The sequence below is a fragment of the Pseudochaenichthys georgianus genome, chromosome 17 (genome assembly GCF_902827115.2).
Source record: "Pseudochaenichthys georgianus chromosome 17, fPseGeo1.2, whole genome shotgun sequence".
In the NCBI taxonomy this organism is placed as follows: Eukaryota; Metazoa; Chordata; class Actinopteri; order Perciformes; family Channichthyidae; genus Pseudochaenichthys; species Pseudochaenichthys georgianus.
The window spans coordinates 19650402-19672925 of NC_047519.1; the positions used below are offsets into that span (position 1 = coordinate 19650402).

At 43.4% G+C, this 22524-nt stretch overlaps 1 protein-coding gene across 4 annotated transcripts in view; it reads left to right on the top strand.

The window, feature by feature from the left end:
• LOC117462071 (SPRY domain-containing SOCS box protein 4-like) overlaps positions 1-22524 on the top strand; it is a 68372-nt gene that overhangs the window by 18262 nt on the left and 27586 nt on the right. For 2 of the 4 annotated variants that reach the window (XM_034104140.1, XM_071206317.1), the window contains exon 2: positions 18282-19226. In XM_034104140.1, the coding sequence (XP_033960031.1) occupies positions 18494-19226 (733 nt within the window). In that variant the 5' untranslated portion in view covers positions 18282-18493. Of the gene's footprint in view, positions 1-7213; positions 7662-10420; positions 10481-18281; positions 19227-22524 lie in introns of those variants that run through there. The other 2 variants (XM_034104139.2, XM_034104141.1) reach the window with 2 other exon arrangements.

Consider the following 22524-nt stretch of genomic DNA (forward strand, 5'->3'; position numbering starts at 1 on the left):
TTGTGTGTGTGGGGGGTGAGGACAAGGCACCCATTGTCCTGCAGATTAACTCTTTCTTTCTCTCTCTCTCTCTCTCACACACACACACACACACACACACACACACACACACACACACACACACACACACACACACACACACACACACACACACACACACACACACACACACACACACACACACACACACACACACACACACACACACACACACACACACACACACACACACACACACACTTACTTCCCAGGCCCCATGGGGTCCCTTAAGTGTGAATGTGCCTTGAGGCAGAAAATCAGGGGGCAATTTATGGCAAGGTCCAGCAGGGAAGATGGGGGATGTCCTGCATGTTCAATTCTTCGTTTGAAGCGTTAATGTCACACTGGATCTTCAGTATCTTCTTCAGGATATAATAAAGGGAGTCTGAATCCCTTTATCAGACAGATCAAGAGCTTAACTATGTACAGAAATGTGTGTTAGTGGATTCATTCAGAGTTGTACTGACACTTTACACTTACTGCGCTGACAATCAGATACAGAGAATTGTGCAGAAAACCAACAAACTGTAAACAAAATATACTTTTCTGTTATATATTTAAGCAATAGCTCACTTCAGGCCTTGTCGACCCTCCGCTTCGCGTCGGGCCGAACCACGCCCCTTAGCTGTGATATAATGAGCATATACCACGGCCTGAAGTGAGCTATTGCTTTTATAAAACGGTTACCACGTGTGGCAATATGAAAAAAAAAGACACACTCTAATTTAAATAGTTTTTATTAGTAAATAATGATGTTCAAAATAAAATAGTCCCTCCGTTGCCTTCTGCGCGAAACATAGTGCGAGGTGGTTGCTATGCAACAACACTAACAGCTAGCGAACATATTAGACAGAGAGCGTTGATCCATTATTTGGCTATTTATTTACATTCATTTGTATGTTGCCGTTTATTGTGCACCCACTGAAAACCTGTCCAGCATCAGTAGAATGGCTTACGTGGTTACTTGTATAGGTTGAGGTTGTTCTAGGCTGTTGCTTGGCGTGGTGAGAATATTGCTCCACTTTCTCCGGTCCCAGAGATTTGGCTTACAGTAGCTCTGGAGAGAGCTTTCGCACCTGTGGCCACTAACGGTCATCATTTCTCTGCTTTGTTTCAAGACCCGCATCAGAAAGCTTTTGAATGGAGCTACTTCTCCAGTTGGTCTACCTGCTCTTCACGTAGCTCTGCATGTCGTCGTTTAGGTGCTTTTTTTCTGGAGATAGGCACTCCTCAATCCACTCCTCCATAGTAAGACCCCCCCGGAGGTCGAAGTTAATCTTAAATGTTTCCATCTTAAGGCCCTGACACACCAACCCGATTTTGGGAGTCAGAGGCCGTCAGAGGCTGTCGGGCATTCGCGGCGCCGTAGTCAGGTTGGTGTGTCCCGCACCGTCGACCGTGACACGCCTTATTTGGACTGCCAGACCCGATGCATGGCCGATTCAACATGTTGAATCGGCCATGCATCGGGTCTGGCAGTCGGACCAAATAATCACTCTGATTGGCTGTTCAGCTAGTGAATCAGTGCATGAGAAGCGAAGCGGAAGTGAGGGACGTAAACAAACGATTTAAGAAGGCACACACAGACTGCTATTCATTTTCATCTCATCATGGCGATCTGGAATGATGCAAACGAAGACCTGCTCATCACCTTGATCCAGGAGAGGCCAGCTCTGTATGATATTACGGAGAAAAGATACTCTTCTTCTTCTCTGTCTTCCGGTTGTTGCCTCTTTTGAATGACGAATACACACTACCGCCGCCTGCTGGTAAGGAGAGTTATTGCCACTCACGCACTGAAGTCGGTGCGGTGTGTTCCCGTGCGACACATGGCCAAAACGCAGGAGAACACGGCCAGGCAACAGCCGACTTCAGCGTCGGCTAGTCCTCTGGTGACTGCTTGGTGTGTCAGGGCCTTTAGGCTTTGTAAGTTTGTTCCGTAACGGAAGAAAAGTAAATATATTTATAAAACTGACAAGTCAAATCAAGCAATCTGATTGGCCGATAGTGTTTTTGCGGACCTCTTTGATTACAGATTTGAAAACATCGTTACTTGCTTTAAAAGTAGCACAATTCATAATGTCAAACCTTGGAAAGTATCTAGATATCCCTGCCCTAATGCCAAAGGAACTGCACACTGAATATGTTTTGCCCTTTGATGTCTATGTCTGGACCGCTGCGTAAAAAGGAGGGTTTCTGCCCCGTTACTTCTCCGCTGCTTTCTTGTTCCAGTATTTTCAGCCCAACGGTATACTGTTTTTCTCAGACGTGGAGGGATACTGACTTGTTGTGAAAAGTAACTTACAATTCCACCCGTGGTATACGCTCAGTATATCACGGCTAAGAACCAATCAGATTGCTTGATTTGACTTGTCCGTTTTATAAATATATATTAGAGCTTTCAGTCGATTAAAATATTTAATTGCGATTAATCGCATGATTGTCCATAGTTAATCGCGATTAATCGCACATTTTTTATCTGTTCTAAATGTACCTTAGGGCAGTGGTGTAGTGGGGATTTTTTTACTGGGGGGACGCTATTTTAAATTAGGTCATCCCAAACAATGCCAAACAAGTGCGCATGCGCGCAGTGCACTCACAAAACGGGCAGACAGGTCCATAGAAACTACCGGTACGCTTAGTCCTACTTTACTTACTGTACTGCAAAAAGCAGACGGCGCTGTGCTCAACAGACACACACAGACTCAAAACCATGGACACACTGGCACATACGTTACATAAACAATGTATAGGCCTAAATTGCATAAACTACAGTATTGCAACTAAGCAGACAGCGCTGCTTTTCTCTCTCTCTATCTCCACTTTCAAAATCTATTTAAAACTCATAACAAACAAACAAAATTCCCAAAGTTGTCCTGAAATTAACTTATTAAATAAACAAAACGAAAAATATATATATAGCCTACTAATGCAAACATTGAATCTGGACTGGAAATTATTCTGATTAGGCCTAGCCTACATTGCAAATAAGCAGACAGCGCTGCTTTTTTCACACACACACACACACACACACACACACACACACCTTGCGTTTTGAAGACTGATACATCAGATATGGATGAAAAAATGTTTGCCTGCCATTATAGAGCTTTTTCGTTAGCGTTCTTGAGGGAAAGCGCTGCCGCAAAAAAGATCATGCTCCAAATAAGTGGGGGTACGGCGTACCCCCGCGTCCAACGCCCACTACACCACTGCCTTAGGGGAATATTCTTCAAGTTTTTAATACTCTTATCAACATATGAGTGGACAAATATGCTTTATGCAAATGTTTATTATCATTTGAACAATGACAAATATTCTCATGAATATTAAACACAACAACCTCTGAACATTACAAATATTCGCCTCAATTCAACCAGGAACCTCTCTCATTCAATAATACAATACTGTGTGTGTGTGTGTGTGTGTGTGTGTGTGTGTGTGTGTGTGTGTGTGTGTGTGTGTGTGTGTGTGTGTGTGTGTGTGTGTGTGTGTGTGTGTGTGTGTGTGTGTGTGTGTGTGTGTGTGTGTGTGTGTGTGTGTGTGTGTGTGTGTGTGTGTGTGTGTGTGTGTGTGTGTGTGTGTGTGTGTGTGTGTGTGTGTGTGTGTGTGTGTGTGTGTGTGTGTGTGTGTGTGTGTGTGTGTGTGTGTGTGTGTGTGTGTGTGTGTGTGTGTGTGTGTGTGTGTGTGTGTGTGTGTGTGTGTGTGTGTGTGTGTGTGTGTGTGTGTGTGTGTGTGTGTGTGTGTGATGTTTAACTCGAGGCATATGCTCCTCGAACGGGAGCTGCCTGGACGCTGCGATCATGTTGCGCGCACTATCCGAGCTGAGTGTGCTGACTTTCGTACAATGTCCCGCTGTCTGGCTACCTGCATAAAGTCAAGTGCTCGGCGCAGTTGTGGGCGAAATGTCGCTCCTCTGTTTTCATTTAAACAGCTCCTTATATCCGTTAGCGCAGCTAGCTAGCACCAGATGCTAACAACAACAATACACGTAAGGTCTCTCCCGGTCCTCCCGATGGCCAGTCGGTGCCTGCCGGTGAGCGTGGAAGTGTGGTCTGCAGCAAGCGGGCGGCAGGAGCGGGGCTGTCAGCATCAGCTTGTAGATGGTATTTTAAACTCGATGCGCTCTGAATCTACGGGGTGGCCGAGGACAAAAAATGCACATGTGTTAATCGCGTTAAAATAATTTGTGGCGTTAATTTTTGTTTGCGTTAACACGTTATTAACATTATTCTAAATTTAGATCACATAGACAAATAATTTTTTGTTTTAACAATCGAGGAATGTATTTTAACACCTATGTTTTCTTTTAAAAGGTATGTGTCCCCCTTTTGGAACTCAACATACAGTATCTTATTGCTGTGAGGATAACACAATCAATTCTGGCAATCACTGGTTTGAAGCAAAGCCTCCCAAAACTAAAACCCAGAAAAGCCTCTAATCCAGCAGAATTTGGGGGTTTGTATTTGACATGCAAATTAATTCAAATAAGCAGCAGTCAAATAATGAGCTCAGCCCTCAGCAATGAACCTGTCATGGGCACTCTGTATTTAAAGCTTTGCTATGAGTGTGAAAACACAAGGTTGTTTTTTTTAGTAATATTACAAATCCAGATTTTCACAATCCTCTTCTGAAAAGCGGCAACACTTAAAGGTGGACTAGGTAATTTTGGAAAAACCAGCTCGAGATCGCTAGAATTTGAAAATACACAGCCGGGAAATATCTGCCACTTCCTTACAGAGCCCCTCCTCCAACACACACGAACGCGCACATGACCAATGAGGGCACGAGATAAGTTTGTGCACAGATGGAAGGCTGACAGGCAGGTAGGCCATCCAGTTACTTTAGCCGGGCCGGCTCAGATGATTGGTCGTGCTTTTTACAGTACCACGGCTTCCACGGATGACGTTTTTTTTATGGATTTTTTGTCAAAGCACTTCAGATATTCATTGCTATCGGGATGTTAAGAGCATTCCATGGAATATAACAATAAGTGTATCTCGAGCCGGTTTCTCAAACTTACCTACCCCACCTTTAATTGGTCTTTATTCTGGAAGAATTAATGATTTAAAACAGGATTACTAAATGTGTGTGATAGGATTACCGTAATTAGGGCTAGTTCATACATAAACGAACAAATAACTTATTTAATGTGCGCAAATATGCCTTAAATACATCACTTTAATAAAATCCTTGAATTATTGAGAATGATGTGCTTTAAAGCCCCCTCCTCCCTACCTGTGCATAATGTGTTAAGCCTACAGTGACTGCTTGCATTCAGAGCCATTGACCTACATAAACTGGTGCCTAGCATAACAGTGTGTGTGTGTGTGTGTGTGTGTGTGTGTGTGTGTGTGTGTGTGTGTGTGTGTGTGTGTGTGTGTGTGTGTGTGTGTGTGTGTGTGTGTGTGTGTGTGTGTGTGTGTGTGTGTGTGTGTGTGTGTGTGTGTGTGTGTGTGTGTGTGTGTGTGTGTGTGTGTGTGTGTGTGTGTGTGTGTGTGTGTGTGTGTGTGTGTGTGTGTGTGTGTGTGTGTGTGTGTGTGTGTGTGTGTGTGTGTGTGTGTGTAAACCATAGACTGTATATAAACTCCATGTGTGTGCAGGACAAAGCTCATGTGTCTGATCGGTACGTCTGCCTCAGGTGATCCACGGCCGCCATGGGTCTGTTCATACAGAGCTGCACATTTCCTCTTTTCCAAATCTGTCTGAAGGAGGTCAATTGACTGGCTTTGACGTTTACACACTTTGGGTGTGCTATGTTTGTCAGTATGTGTGTGTATTTTTAACATCTTAAATGTTAAAAATGTGTGGGCCAGGACCACAGACGGTAAAAGCCAACGTTTTACATGTTGGGAAATGTGCTAATTTGGGAGTGCTATCAACATTTAACTCTAATGTAGCGCTCCAAAGAGCGATAACCATATTTCCCCTCAAAAGGCAAACTGTTCCTTTTACACGTCTGATGTGAATGACAAGTGTGTTTTTATTTTGTACCAGCTCCTAATTAAATGCTTCCTCTCATTGTAAATTGTAAATGTCTGAGAACAAAATTCAGACAAAACCACAATTTACTGTCCCACATCTCTCTCTTACTATACGTTTGAATGCCTCTGCAGACATGTGACGCAGTAATGATAAAGTGGGAGCGGGGGTGCGGTGGGGGGTTTGGTTCCCCGGTGGTCGCTGCAGCCCTGGGAAAAGGAAGTCCACACAGGAAGTGAGCTGGCTGGGCCTCAGTCCTGCATGACTGCAAACACTGTAGTCTGCCTCACTGCTAAACATGAATGTATTGAAAAAGTAAGCGCGCGCGCACACACACACACACACACACACACAAGTATTCCAACACATGTGTTACTGTACTGCATGTGAGGATTTTTTTGGAACGTATGCATGTGCCATTCCAGACTATTTCGTCACTTCCTCAACTTTGTGAATGACTGATATGGCTGCGGGAAATTGCTCTGACAACTAAATGCTGACAAATGAACTTAGTCATCACATCACCTCAGAGCCAAGTTATGCAGCGACGTGCAGATGTGATGACAGGAAAGAGCAGAGGGCAATACAGCAGAACAAAAGGGAGCAGAGGGTGGTGTGTTCAAATTCAATGTTAAATGTAGTTTTGGGCGAGAAATTTGAATACTTTAAAGTTTAAAGTTTTCACAGGAACATAATATAGTCATCAGAGCGATAATTATGACATCGCTAACTCGTTTTCATTGTTGTATTGAATCATGGAATTCAATCGTTATTTTTTCTGATATATGACATTAGTAATGGAAAAGCTATTTATCTTATTAAACATTTTGATTCTTATTACATTTGACTGCAATTAATTATAATTCAGGACTTGTAATTATGTTATATTTCTTTATAACCTTACATACAGTGGTCAACATGACATGACCTTTACCACCTTGGTGCCCCGGTCATTCATGTGGCACGCGTGGATGTGTCTGTGTGTATGGGAACATGTGTGTTGATGTGTGGGAGGGGGAGGAGGGGGGTTCTAGTTGGCTGGCTCGGTGTGAGCTCTTTGTAAGAAGTGGGGAGTCAAAAGGGGGAGGGAGGGAGGGGGAGGTGAGCCGGGTGTTTCTCTCAGCTGCCTGCTGGTCTGGTTGCTGTTGGTGACTTTGCTTGATGAGATCAGAGGGGATCGGCTTTCAGACCTTCATGTCTCTCTATGTCCTACTCCTTTCTCTCTCTCCCTCCCCCTCCCTCTCTCTCTCTCTCTCTCGGAAAGACTGAAGTGGAACTGAAACTGGAGTGGGGCTGTTAGTGTGTTCGGAGCTGTAGTTGTCAGAGGAGAACGTTGTGCCGCTGCTGCCTTGGAAACACTCTTCAGAGCACATGTGAGGGGAAGGTGGGGGGAAGAAGTGATAGCCTCGGGACAGATAAGCTCCAGGGAAGAGAAAGAGGGAGGGAACAAGGGAGTGAGAGGTGGCCAGCTCTCTCTTTCTCTCTCAGTCAGACCTGCCGGCTGCTGCTCTTCTCTTCTTCCTGCTCGGGTTCCCTCTCTGCCGGTGGCAGGCTGCAGGAGTTTGTGTTTTTCTGGATATGAACATGGACTGAGAAAGCTACACGCAGCGAGACATGAGAAGAGTCACCGGAGATTCACTGTAAGCCGTTTGTTATTTTGTCTACAAGATGTAGTGTGTCACTGCTGAAATATATGAGATTGTTGCTATTTCAGGAGTGTGTGTGAAAGAAATAGAGTAGCTACTACAGCCGTTTGTGATGCAGTGTGATTATTTATATGCATGTCTGAGGGATTACACTAAATCCAAACACCAGCTTTTATTCTTTAACATTAGACTCGAGCAGCTGTTTTTTTATAAACCTTTTGATATATAGTCAGCATTTTGTTTTCTCGGGATGTGACCAGGCAGGCACTCAGCCTCACCTCCTCCCTTTCCTTTTATTTTCCTGCTCATCTGTCACATTTAACTTTCTTAATGGTCCTGAGGCCCCAGCTGGCCAACTGGGATACCCCTGTGTGTAAGTGCTGTGTGTGTGTGTGTGTGTGTGTGTGTGTGTGTGTGTGTGTGTGTGTGTGTGTGTGTGTGTGTGTGTGTGTGTGTGTGTGTGTGTGTGTGTGTGTGTGTGTGTGTGTGTGTGTGTGTGTGTGTGTGTGTGTGTGTGTGTGTGTGTGTGTGTGTGTGTGTGTGTGTGTGTGTGTGTGTGTGTGTGTGTGTGTGTGTGTGTGTGTGTGTGTGTGTGTGTGTGTGTGTGTGTGTGTGTGTGTGTGTGTGTGTGTGTGTGTGTGTGCTTTTGTTTGGGAGAGATATAGTTGTGGGATAAGCTACCCAAGGATTTCCCCCGCTCACATACACTAATGGGATAGATCCTTCTTTCTATTTTTAACACTGTTTGTCTTTATGTTACAAACACCCCTAATCCAAAGCCTTGCTCCAAACTGCCTGCAGTAGCTTTTCTCAAAGTGTGTGTGTGTGTGTGTGTGTGTGTGTGTGTGTGTGTGTGTGTGTGGTCCATCCTGGGATAGAGAGATAGCAGCCCTCCTTTCTGACTTTATCCCTTTGTTTTGTCAGCTGCTGACCTCAGTTTCTCTCTCTCTTCATCTCTTCCATTGTTTGGGTTCTCTTTATTTCGGTCAAATCCATACAGCCTTACTCCACTGCAGCCTCCATCTGCTTTTTATAGTTAGTCTAAATAAATAACCGCCTTTTTTTGGCACTGTTTCTAATTTCGTTCCCTTCCGTCTTGTAGTGTGAGAACAGTGGAGAGGTGTCTCAGTGTCACGCTGGCTGTGTCTGTGAATGCTTGTGTGGATGTACTTTCCCCTGTCAAATGTCCTGGCACAGAACCCTATGTTCCACTTTGCACAGAGCAATTTTGGAGAACACCATGGTGAGACAGACAAATGCCCCAATCATGAAACATGTGCACGTGCGTGTGGCACAGAGCTGCAATTATTTCCATGAACTGTCAATTGATTGACTAATGGAGGAATGGCTTAGTACATCAAATGTCAGAGAATAGTGACAAATGCTATTCTTGAGTTTCAAGAGCCAAGTTTTGACTCTCTTGTTTTGTTCAACAACCAGCCCGAAACCCAATTGTATTCAATTCACAATAATATAAAACAGATTAGCTTGAAGCAGCAAATGCGTTTCAAATCTGGAATTGGCTAATGTCTGTTTTGCCATTTCTAGACAGCGCGCCGCTAGAGATTGATGATGATTGATTGATGATCAGTCTGTCCACCACTTTGGTCCAGTCTCAATTCAACAACCATTAAATATATCTTTTTCGTTTGAAACTAACTATCTCTAAAACCAATGGCATTCATGTGCTTTTTGTTTATTGCTAATTAGCAATCATCAGCATGCTAACACACTAAGCTAAGATACCATTACCATGTAAGAATTAAAGCTGCTGACGTAAGCGTTTCTCTCAGAGCATCACTGTGCCTAAGTGAAGCTTTACACAGCTGCTATCCTGGCTGTGGATTTGTAATCTTATTGCTTGATAAATAACAATACATCGATTAGTATTAGCATTGTTATTTTTCCACTAATTGACTATTTAATAAATAAATGAATTGTTTCCGCTCTATAACATTTCTTATCTCTTTAGTCTTCCTATTTTTAGTGTTTAAAACAATCCAGTAAAACCAACAAAATATATATTTCGCACATTTTGTTCCTGACGTTATCAAAGAATCATGGGTTGCGCTTGACTTGTGTGGGCGTGACACATTTCACCACACTCTTGTGTAAGCGGGTCGTATGTTAAATGAGGGAGCCTGCAGCAGTGCGTCATATTCAGGCACACTTTGATTTAGTTTCATTACTGCTGGGGTTGTGAATCTGCCACCTGAATCTTCTGCTACCCCAGAGAGAGCTTTATGGATGGCACCGCCAAGGCCTTCCACTTGTGTGTGTGTGTGTGTGAGAGAGATAGAGAGAGAGAGAGATGAATAGGTTTTGCGTAGGTGTCCTTAAAGGAGTGCTCAATCACTGTATAGTCTTTCCTTAGGGCACCATGGATTCTAAAGTGTCACAGCAGCCATGAGAGGAATATAGGAACTTACAAGCTGTGTGTGTGCGTGCGCGTGTGTGTGTGTGCGCGTCTTCTCCTCTATTGCAACCCGTCTAAATAAACTGCTTTTCTTTTGGGCAACTATTTACTTTCAATTCCTAGATCTCCAACAACGCAATTTCGGTATTTAAGCGAAAGAGCCCGGGGAGTTTTCGGAGGGAATTTTTCATTTCAAAGAAGAGGCAGATTAATATGAGCATGGGAGAGGGAACATGATTCATGAGGGTGCGGTGACTGTAGTTACTTAGAAAAGAGTTCAGACTTTGATGGAATAAAGAAAGGGAAAGACTCAGGTTTTCTGACCGCAGTGGGAATACGTAAAAGTCATCTTTCAGGGACATTTTCATAGAAGCCAATCATCAACCTGCGTATAAAGGTAATGTCCTCTTTGTCTAGGTAACTCAGTGTTTCTCATTGAGCATGTTTACGTGTGTGCAGCTGTGTGCGAATTTGCTTATGTGGAGTGTTTTGCAGAAAGTGCTTGTCCTGCATGCTGAGCTCGCATTGATTGCTGCATGGTAGCCGCTGGGGCATTTTAGTGGCTGGCCTGAGATAATTTGTACGAATTGATGGGGTGTCAGCTCTGCCTTAGCCTCCATGGATTTACTGGTACAGTAAGACGGGGAGAAAGGTAGTGAGACGGGGACAGAGACAAATGAATCGGGGAAAAGGGATGAAAATGAAGAAATTGATAATAGTTATCTTATAAAGGAAACGTACAAATAGAAATGGGGGATAGTAAAGTGTCTATATGTAATTCTACAACTTCCTTATAAGACCAGAGATGTCTATTTGACATATTTTTCAAATCAGCTGCAAGACAAGTTGAAAGTCCCCATCTGGAGTCTCTCTCTGTATTTTGACATCCTGTTAGGAGCCAGACGGTACAGTTTATGTCTGGCTCTGGCATCCTCCACTACCCAGGGATTCCCTCAGTAGGAATGAATGTCAGCAATGTGGAAGGATAGTAGTTTGTTTAAAGGGAACCTATCATGCAAAATGCACTTGTGTACGTCTTTTATACATGAATGTGTCCCCTGTGTGTCAGGGAACTCACCAAGTGTCCGAAAACACAACCCTCTCTCTTTTCCTCCATACCCAAATCTCTAAAAACGGGGCTGCAATGGAACTGATACAGACTGATACAGATTTGAAATTGTTCTGATGTCAGAAACGGGGTGCAACTCTCCACCTATCAGGGGAATGAGAGGTTGGGTGGCATGGTAACAGCATGGTAACATTTGCAGGGGGGCGTGGTCAGCTGCAGCTCATTTGCCACAGAATCAGCCCTTGTGAAGACAGGGCTGGAGTAGAGCAAATGGAGCGAAATGAGGCATGGCTAAAACGCATGATTTGTTTGGTATTTTGAAAAAAAAACGTATAGGTATGGCCCTACAATATATGATTCAAATATAGCATGATAGGTCCACTTTAATCTAGTTGGCACAGCTGAGATATTATATAAATGGCTGCATCTGTTTTGCTGCGTCTTTAGGACCTTTCATTATTCACTGTGGTGCCCAAATGTCCCCCGAGAGTGAAAAGTGGAAAAAGTGACCAGTGTGTGAATCATTTTCAGAAGTCATGGGAATGAGACAAAGTCATGGTACTTTCAGCTTCACATAAAATCTGTTATGTAAGGGTGGTAACAAGTGATTTGATCTGAGATTAAGCTGTAAATAAAAGTCTTTCAGTAAAATGAGCAAACTACAAACATCTGTTATGATGAGACACAGAAGATTACTTTGGCCTCTGCCAGTTCTGAAACTTGCCCTGCCGCCTCTCTCTGTGTTGAATTTCAAGCTTGACCAACATATCATTTGGGAAGCAATGTTTAAATTAGCCTCTCCCTTATTCTGCACTTGAATAAGAATTCAATACGACCAGAATCATTCGAGTCCACTGACCCGTACAAAGAAAGTCAAAAAGTTAATTTTGCAAACTGCTGACAAATTCTAATGCAGAACTCATTGCTATTACCCAGTTAAAAGACAGATGCCTCCATATTTCAGGAAGAGGCAGCTGCATTTCTCATGTGACAACCGAAACCAACACATGAAATGTTTTAGTTGCAGTTCTTTAAATGTTTCATTCAACAAGGTCTGCCTTTCCAAATGGATGTCCTTCGTGTCTCAGCTGTCTTTGGGGCAAGGCATTTCTTACATGAATGACGTTTTAAGAAAAACGCTCCAAGATCTTTGGACAGAACCAGGCTAGCTTTTCCCTCCGTTTCCAGGCTTGCTAAACTAAGCTACTGGCTCATAAGAGACAGGCAGATTGAGATTAATATCAATCTTTTTCTCCTTCCTCTCAGAAGAAAAGTGAATACCTTTCCTCAAATGTCACTCTATTCTTTTTAAGAGGTCTATAAAATATTCATAAGCATTTGAGTGCATGCCACTTGCTAAACGGAGCCCATTGTTTCCATGCGCAATACACAACAGCTGTTTCTGCTGCAGTCAGTATCTGCAGGTGGCTGGGAGGATAACTGGTGGACCAGCTGATATGACGTGCGCTCTCAGGCCAGACATCTGTGCACGAAAGGCTGCATGACTCTCCAGCTATTCATTCTGATCCTGTGTGGCCTTGTTGGTCAGCAGCTGTCCTCGTCTGACCCTCTCAGAGACTCACAACGAATTACACACATACAGTAACACTCCACTGTACTCAACATTACTAGGGCAACTCGGTTTCTGTTAGTCATAAGTGGAAAAGACATACACACCCTTATGTCTTTTCCATTTATGTTAGACACTTTTAAGCCTGTCTGCCAGGTCACACCTTTTTGGACAGTAGATGAAACAGAGTCTGAGTCCTCCTCTGAGACACACACACACACACACACACACACACACACACACACACACACACACACACACACACACACACACACACACACACACACACACACACACACACACACACACACACACACACACACACACACTATCTCAACCTTATCCAATTTTGACAAGGCTTTTAGAGTAGTTTTGTAACTGGTTGGCTCCTTTTTTGTCTGTTTTTGCTGAATTTCTCTCAATTTTCTACCAGTTTCTTTTCTTGCCCATATTGTCTCTAATTCTTCCTGATTATTTTTAATATCTGTCCCCTGCTAAACCAGTTAGTGTTATTTGATCGTTACAAAGCACACGCTGAGCACAGAACTATAGAAGTGCTGTAAAAAGTTGTCAATGTATTGATTGGCAGAAGATTAATCCGACAACATTTTAACGTTTCCTAGTTTCAGCTGGTAAAAGTTTTGAATTCCCTGTTTCCTTGTTCATTCATCTCCCGTGACAGTAAGCTTAATATTTAATATTTGGATTTCAGATTGTTGTTGTACAAAGGAAGAGATTTTAAGGTGTGAACTTTGGAAATTGTGATTTTCCCCACTTTCTGTAATAATAATGATCAGCATATTACAGATGAAGAAGATAGTCGTCAGTTGCAGGCTTAAATACTTGAACTACCTGGACTTTGCATATGTGTTTCATCAATCTTGTATATCTGAAAGTACAGATGAAGGAAGTGGGGGAGGTTTGTCCTAAGTGAGTTGGCCGCAGTAGCAGAGAGAGATGGAGATGGATGGAGGGAAAGTAAACAACAGATGGCTGAAGCGTGTTGCCGCTATTCGCAGCAGCAGACGCTGCGGCGGCCCACCACCAGCCTCTTGAGAGGTTACTACGCAACGGTGACCAGGGTCAGAGGTCAAGTGCCTCCTTGATGGCAGCCCAAAATGCCAGATTGTCATCCACATGCTGTGCCAGCTGAGACACACGCTGAGAGTTTCTACAGTGTTAAATTGTGTTTTCTTTGGCTGAAGTTGGCAGTGATTACTCTGGAATCTTCCATGCAGCATCCGCCCTGAACCAACCTACCAGCCGTGATGACACACACGGAGGTGTGTGTGTGTGTGTGTGTGTGTGTGTGTGTGTGTGTGTGTGTGTGTGTGTGTGTGTGTGTGTGTGTGTGTGTGTGTGTGTGTGTGTGTGTGTGTGTGTGTGTGTGTGTGTGTGTGTGTGTGTGTGTGTGTGTGTGTGTGTGTGTGTGTGTGTGTGTGTGTGTGTGTGTGTGTGTGTGTGTGTGTGTGTGTGTGTGTGTGTGTGTGTGTGTGTGTGTGTGTGTGTGTGTGTGTGTGTGTGTGTGTGTGTGTGTGTGTGTGTGTGTGTGTGTGTGTGTGTGTGTGTGTGTGTGTGTGTGTGTGTGTGTGTGTGTGTGTGTGTGTGTGTGTGTGTGTGGGGAACTTCTCGTGCTGAGAAGTGAACTGAGTGGTAGCACACATTGGCTGCACGCTGCAATGACCTGATTCACTGAGAGAGAGAGACGGGAAAAGACAGACAGAGAATTGGAAAAAGCACACAGACAAAATGAGACCTGTGTGACACATTTACTCATAGACTAACACCATGACCACACTTTTGTGGTGTGGTGGTTTTCTCGGAATATCTGCGCTTGTGTGATCTTTGTTTGAAAATAAAGACGATGTTCTTACCAGGGGGGTATACTACGAAGTAGGGTTGCCAGAAACTGACCATGATCAAAATCGATTATTCGGCAGCCCTGGCGAATAATAATCGATTATTCGACCGACCAAACCCCCCCCCCCCCCCCGCGGGAGAGGAAACAAAAAAAAATGTTTAACAGTACAAACAACAAACAAGCATGTCATCACAACGACGTGGCCTTGAAGTGAAGTTGGTAATGACGGCTGTGCTGCGTCTTTCTCTGTAACCTCTTTGGCTGCTTCGCACTCAAATGCCAACGCATTGTTGAGGTTGAGCTGTGATAGACCAACGTCTTTTCGCAGAGCTTTCATTCCTTTGCACTTGTAAGTTCGAAGTAGTTCCACGAGGAAGTCTTTTTACCTGCCGCTTTGTTCATCTTTCGTCGCACGTGTGAGAGAGAGGGGGGGGGGGGGGGGGTCGGTGTGTCGGCTCTGCACGCGGGCTTCCTCCAAGTTTACAGTAAAACAAACTGGTGGTGTGACCAATGACCATTTACAATTATTAATACTATTACTATTATTAGCATATATATATTTATATATATGTTTGGTTGAAACTAAGCCAGAAAAAAAACAAAACATAAATAATAATAAAAAAAAAAAAATCGATTTTTAAAAATAATATTCGATTATGGAGACTGTAGCGAATATTCGAATAATCGCTGGCATCCCTACTACGAAGCAGGATTTTCGCTTAGCCGGCTAACTTCAGGGAAAACTCGGGGTTTCCTGTCCTACGACGCTGGTTCTCTTTTTAGCAGGCTAGATCTCCATGGTAACTTATGCTGTGCGGCTAACCTGGTCCTGACCAGGGGGATATACTGCGAAGCAGGATTTTCGCTTAGCCGGCTAAATTCAGGGAAAACTCCGGCTTTCCGGTCCTACGAAGCTGGTTCTCTTTTTAGCAAGCTAGATCTCCATGGTAATATATGCTAAGCAGCTAACCTGGTCGGGACCAGGTTAGGTTGCAGGCTAAGAGCTCAACTCAGTGAAAGCACCGCCTGCTGACCAATCAGAGCTCAGTGTGCGGAGTTTAAAGCGATCAAGTCATATTACAGGAGAAAGGAAATACAGAAAAACTGCCGTCGCAGGAAAGACGGCCGGCAAAAATCACCGACTGTGTGAACGTGAACATTAATAGAATATCACCTCCCATCTTCAGAGCAATCTGACTATTATAACATTAGCGTTAAGAAAGCTTACTTAAATATCGGCCACAACATAAGTAACCGGATCAGAGTACATTAAGTACAGTCCGCGGCATATCACTTCATAATGTATCACATATCTCCTTATCTGAGTCAGCTGAGCCGTATCGGGCCGTGCAACACTCACACATACAGTATTATTTTAAGCGACACATTAAATTGACGAAACACTCGAGACAAATGTAATTAAAGTCAGATCGTGTCTTAGACGGGGCAGTGATATCATAAACCTGTTAATGTACGCATTCAAACACTTGTTCTGTTACCAGCTGTATTCACCTTGCAGGTGCAGCTCTGTGGCTTTGATCCTGGATAAAGTGTTTAAGTCATGGATGTTTAAAGTTTAACGTCTTCATATTTGTCTAATTATATAGTTGACTTTTCATTCAGGAAGTATGACGCTGCGCTGTTAGTACGATGTCCATGTTTGTGATTGGTCGAATGCTCCAGATACCACCCCTTTCATGTGAACGCGCACCTAACTAGATGGGACACGGCTGGCTTGAGCGATCCACTTGATAACCAGCGTCGTAGTACAGTTTAGCGAGAGCGCGTATGTTTTGGATTAGGCCAACCGGCTAACTCAAACATATCCAGGTTAGGTTGAACCAGCTTCGTAGTACAGGCCTCTGCTCTGAAGTACTTTTGATTTGAATAAATAGAGACCGTTACTCTTTGATAATTGTATTTTAGGGGTGTATTTTCAGTTAAATATTATTAGCTTTCCAGACATTAAGGAATACTTAACCTCACAATAATCATCTATATATTAATCACTCACCACTTGATATGTTTTATGTTAGTTTTTCTCACATGCCTACAAAGTGAACGGAAAATCTTCAATTTTACTTCATGAAAGGTGTATACCAACCGAAGCATTAACCATAATTTGACATTATAAAACTGTATTAAAGTTTTTTTTAGGAGTGATCTGATGCAGGGAAGTGTTGACACACAAATATGTTTTGTACTCTCCGCTTGAGGTCTGAGACGCTCTTACCAGAAGGTACATCAGTTCCTCTCAGACATACAAATAAATAGTTCTTGTGGAGGGTGAGGTAAAGACGAGCTGCGGATAGATGAAGCACATGAGAGAGAGCGAGTTGTGTCATCATCCACTTCCCTGTCTGCTAGAGGTGTGACTGACTCTTTTCCTGTGAACAGGAAGCACCAGCTGCTGTTCCTGGAAGAGAAAACTACGTCACTTTAACCTGTGTGTGTGTGTGTGTGTGTGTGTGTGTGTGTGTGTGTGTGTGTGTGTGTGTGTGTGTGTGTGTGTGTGTGTGTGTGTGTGTGTGTGTGTGTGTGTGTGTGTGTGTGTGTGTGTGTGTGTGTGTGTGTGTGTGTGTGTGTGTGTGTGTGTGTGTGTGTGTGTGTGTGTGTGTGTGTGTGTGTGTGTGTGTGTGTGTGTGTGTGTGTGTGTGTGTGTGTGTGTGTGTGTGTGTGTGTGTGTGTGTGTGTGTGTGTGTGTGTGTGTGTGTGTGTGTGTGTGTGTGTGTGTGTGGTTTTTACTTCTCAAAGCCCAACCACACATCATTGAACAAATTGAGATTTTGGTTGTATATTCGACTCTACATATGTGTTAACTTCAGTTAAAAGTAATATCAAACAATCTGTTCCTTTTTATAACATTAATTAGAGTTTACATTTATGAGCTTATGATCAATTGTATTCAACTGTCACCACCCCAAATCAACCAAAAATAGATAGTGAGTTAAACTTAATCTGTATAAAAAACATATACTTAAAATGTCTCGCCCACAATGGAAACACATTACAGTAAAATTGGAAATAACATCTAAAAATAAACCCTGAATATCAGTGATTTTTTGCTCACTAGAACTTGTGTTTGTCGTGTACGCGGACATGTATGTGACAGAACATAAACGGCTTGCTACTTTGACATCACTGTGTGTATCATACTATACTATCTTCAATGTGTGAGGGAAAGTGTAAGTCAAGCTGACTTTTTCAACTTTGTTTAACTTCAGTAAGGGAGATAAATTATTACCTGGTGTATTTTGTTTTCCTCCCGTTGTGTTTATATTTTTGCAGACTGAGGCAATTCCCATTAAAATTACATTACCTAAATGAGAGCGCGCCTGGTTCAAATCTGGGTAATGTAGCACAACTGGGGAATATTTTTGTAAGGTATATTGGTATCGCTGTTTGACTTTGTGAGGAGGATGCAGGATCAGTCAGAGGAAATGTGTGTGTGCTTGTTTATTCTGTTCACAATTTATTTTCTATCAAAAACAAAGCCACACGATATCTGTGAAACAAGGAGTCTTGCCAACACTTGCCACTGGCTTAATCCCCTTTCTCTTTTAGTTATTCTTTTTGACTCTTTCTTTTTGTTCTAGTCCTTAAAGCTTAACCAACACAAAACAGTTATTTGCAGGCCTTAAAGTAACAATGAGTTGAAACCTATTTATTAAAGTTCTTTCTCGTTCTTTTCTCAACAGGAGTGGCAGCATGTCTTTCTGAAGAAAATTGTGGCATGAAACCAGATCGCGAACATCTTCCATTCATCACCTCCTCCTCCTTCATCTCCCTCCTCCACTCTCCCGTTAGGAACTCTCACCTCAGCTCCACCGCATTGATGAGGTAACGACAAGCTCAGCGCAGCACCAACACCACCCTCCCCCTTCCTTCTGTCAACCTCTCCACCGCAGCCATGGGGCAGAAGATCTCTGGCGGCATCAAAACGGTAGACGGTCGCGGGGAAAGCGGTGGCTCCCCTTCCTACCGGCCTTCAGCGCACCGCCGACAGCACCCGGAACTGAGGGGCCCCGATTTCTCCAAACCTACCAGGCTGGATCTCCTTCTGGACATGCCATGTGCCGGACTGGAGACCCAGCACCGCCATGCGTGGAACCCTGACGATCGCTCGCTCAACATCTTCATAAAAGACGATGATAAACTGACATTTCACCGCCATCCGGTTGCTCAGAGCACAGACTGTATCCGGGGGCGGGTAGGCTACACAAGGGGTCTCCACGTGTGGAGGGTCCACTGGCCCTCCCGGCAGCGTGGCACCCACGCTGTGGTTGGGGTGGCCACCTCAGAAGCTCCTTTACACTCAGTGGGCTACACAGCGCTGGTGGGGTCGGACTGCGAGTCCTGGGGCTGGGATCTGGGACGCAACAGGCTCTACCACGACAGTAAGAACAGGGCACACATCACGCTGCCCTCCTACCCCTGTTTCCTGGAGCCGGAGGAGTCGTTCACCTTGCCGGACTCTCTGCTAGTAATTCTGGACATGGATGAAGGGACGCTGAGCTTCATGGTGGATGGACAGTATCTAGGTATCGCATTTCGAGGACTGAAAGGCAAGAAGCTGTATCCTGTCGTCAGCGCTGTGTGGGGACATTGTGAGATCGCCATGAAGTACATCAACGGCTTAGATCGTGAGTAACATATTCCACACTAACAACACCTTAAGGTTAAGCACTCATACTGATAGTGACAGTGGTGCTCTGATTGTGACACAATATCACCCTATTTCCCAAGCTGTGGTAATACTTTCAGTTTGTGATGCAAGTCTGTAAAGTATGAGATTCAACATTTGACACACTTTCTTTGGCAGCAAACAGAGTGATCTTAAAGGGAGTGATGACACCGGTTTCTCTACAGAAACACTCAGTGGTTTTTAACTGGTTATCATGTGTTTTCAAAGTATTGCAGGGCCGCCTTAATGCACGGGCTGACCTGGGCTGAAGCCCAGGGGCCTACGGAGATCGGGGGCCCATCATGAGCCAATACATCTTTTAAAAAAAAATAATAATAATTCCGGGTGTTTTCTTTTTTTTTTTTAAATAAACAAAGTCTTGGCTTTCAGAATATGAAACTTTTATTTCCAAAATCACACGATAAATACATGTTTGAAGCTTGTAAATGGAAGATGACAGCTCTCACTCGCCACCCTGCACTTCCACAGCGCCGCCCCCCTCCCTCCGGCTGAAATTATGAATGTAAGGTGTATAGTAATCATAGATAACACGGCAGGGTCCGTTACTGTTTGTTTTCATCTGATTTCAAATAAACAAAGTCTTGGCTTTCAGAATATTAAACTTGTTTCAGCAAATTCAGATGATAAATACAACTTTGAAGCTTCGGCATAATTACAAGCGGAGAACGGAGTAACTTGACGTCATAGCAGGCACAACAACAGCCGGTGTTTCTCGTGAGTGTTTTCCCCAGGAAACAAACGCAATACACACAAACGCAAAATTACACAAACACACACACTCTCGTGAGCTTCCCCCAGACCAGTAACCCAAACGCAAATATCTTCCCTCCATACTATTTTGATCATTTGCTCCGCTAATCAATCAGATCGATGGATTCCAGAGATTTTTCTCAAAAATGATGACTCCGAAACAGTCAGTGGGCACCACTTAACAGCCAATCAGAATGAGAATATGTTTCACATGTGACTTATTCAAATTGCGAGTGATTGAGTGACAGATGAAGGTTGTTTAGGAGAAAATGTCGGAGAAGAAAAAGTTTGAGAGTGGCGCTCGGAAAAGGAAATTGTTGAGGGAAAAGGAGTTTCGAGACAAGCAGCTATTACAAAACATGCCGAAGCTTCCAGGTTATTTTAAACCTGTAGGCCAGGATGAGGAGGAAGGACAGATGAGTTCTGTACCGAGCGGCAGCCCCAGGGCCTGATGGTAGGTTAAGGCGGGCTTGATTACATGCATGGTCCGTGTTTTTGTAGAAGTCTTCAATATGACATTGCAAAATGTGAAAAAAATCGGAATCAGAGAGGTTTATTTCCAATAATATTACATATACAATACATTTGCTTTGGTTGATAGATGCCATTAGTAATATTTATTGGTGTGAAGTTTCTCTTATAGTGTTGTATTTAAACTTTAAAGACGTTGTTTTGTACCGAGCGTATACGTTTTAGTGATGGACATTTTGCTGTCCTCTGTTTTGAGTTAATTGTAATACTCTTTGAAGTACGAGAGCTGACCCTTTCGGGTGCAAACTTAACTTTCTCTTGTCCCTGTTGGAGCCTCTATCAAACTGATTTCTCCAGGTATTACTGAGCAGCTCTTGTACTAGGTACCTGGGGAAGCATTATCCGATATTTTCTAAAAATAGTACCCTCAGGCATCAACAACAGTATTATGCCACAAGGGTTTGTTCTGTTATTAATAAATCCTGATTTAAGCAACACTACATCTACTCTATACATGTATCAATAGGTTATTGTGTCTGTAAAACAGTTGTTATTCAGTGACAAGAAGGAGATGAGTACATAAAGGGAAGTTGGCATGTTGGGTTAAGGTATTTGAATATGGTATATTTTGTTCCCAGGTGACGCTTCTGTTTGCCTCCCCGTGTCTGTTTACATGTGTGTGTTATGAGAGAAGAGACAGGCTTTCCCTCCCAGCGCAGTCTAAACAGTGACTCTTTGAACAGCTTGTTAGAAAAGCTCTTAGACACACATCGTGGACACCTACACACACCTGCCAAGAAGAGAAAGTGTGTTATGGAAACACACGTCTGCTGTCTCCCCCCTCCCGTGTTTGCAGAGCCCCATTGGTCCTATTTGATATCACAACAGTGTGTTTTTGTCTATTACCCGGCGCAAACCTCATAGGAAACCAATCTCTCTTTGTAGTATGTTATATCAGATTTTTCTTAGCAAAGTTATCTCAAATTTCTCTTTGAAATATGTCTTAGAAGTTCTCTGCTCTTAAGGGTCATCACCACATCAAAAGCTTGTTTTCGGCACCCCTGAAAAAAAGGCCTCACAGGCCTCATCTCAGCTTAAAATGTTATCTCTTTGGTCTTTAAACTGCAGCTGGCCGACTAAAATATGAATCAGAATAAAACACTAAACAGTTGGTTGAGTTGTAACTCTTGAAAGTCTCAAGCTCTGCTTTAAGTCCTGCCTGACTGTATGTGTGATGTCTGGTAATCTCCCACACTCAGGCTTAGTTCAAAGTATACACTTGGGCTGTTGAAAGCCCTTCACCTCAGCCACTTCCCATTTATGGAGCCATCTGCTGAATTTCACAGCAAGTCCCTGTGATGGGCCACCTCAGAGAATATTAAGTGTGTTCAAAGCCCTCACTTCCACAAGTATGTGCTTTCCACTGTGAAATGAGGCCTGCAAAAATGTAGCAGCTTAATGCAAGGAAGAGAGTGAAGGCTGAAAGACTCAACCTGATCTTTAGGAATAGGAACGGAGGGAATAGGCGGAGGAAAGCAGGGAGGTCTGTTACTGAAACACACATTGTTATCATGGCACAAAGCACCAAGAAAAGTCAGACTAACCGACTAGAGGGGCAGAAAAGTAGAAAACTCCATTTAAAATATTTGTTATATTTCTGTCAGGGAGCATTTGATACTTAACTGTAAGATACATTTTGTACTTAATGAGTAAGGCAACATTATAGCTCTGGTTTGTTTTGACCAGCTCCCTTTTACCCTATAAGGTTTAAATTTGCCTAACATTAAAAAATGTGCACAAATTGACTGGATTATGTTGATATTTGATATACTTTATTAATCCCCGTGGGGAAATTGTTTCTCTGCATTTGACCCATCCTAGTGTTAGGAGCAGTGTGCTGCCATTTTGAACGGCGCCCGGGGAGCAGTGTGGGGAACGGTGCCTTGCTCAGGGACACCTCGGTGGCACTTGGTCTTGCCGGGACTTGAACTGGTGACTTTCCAGTTGCCAAGCCA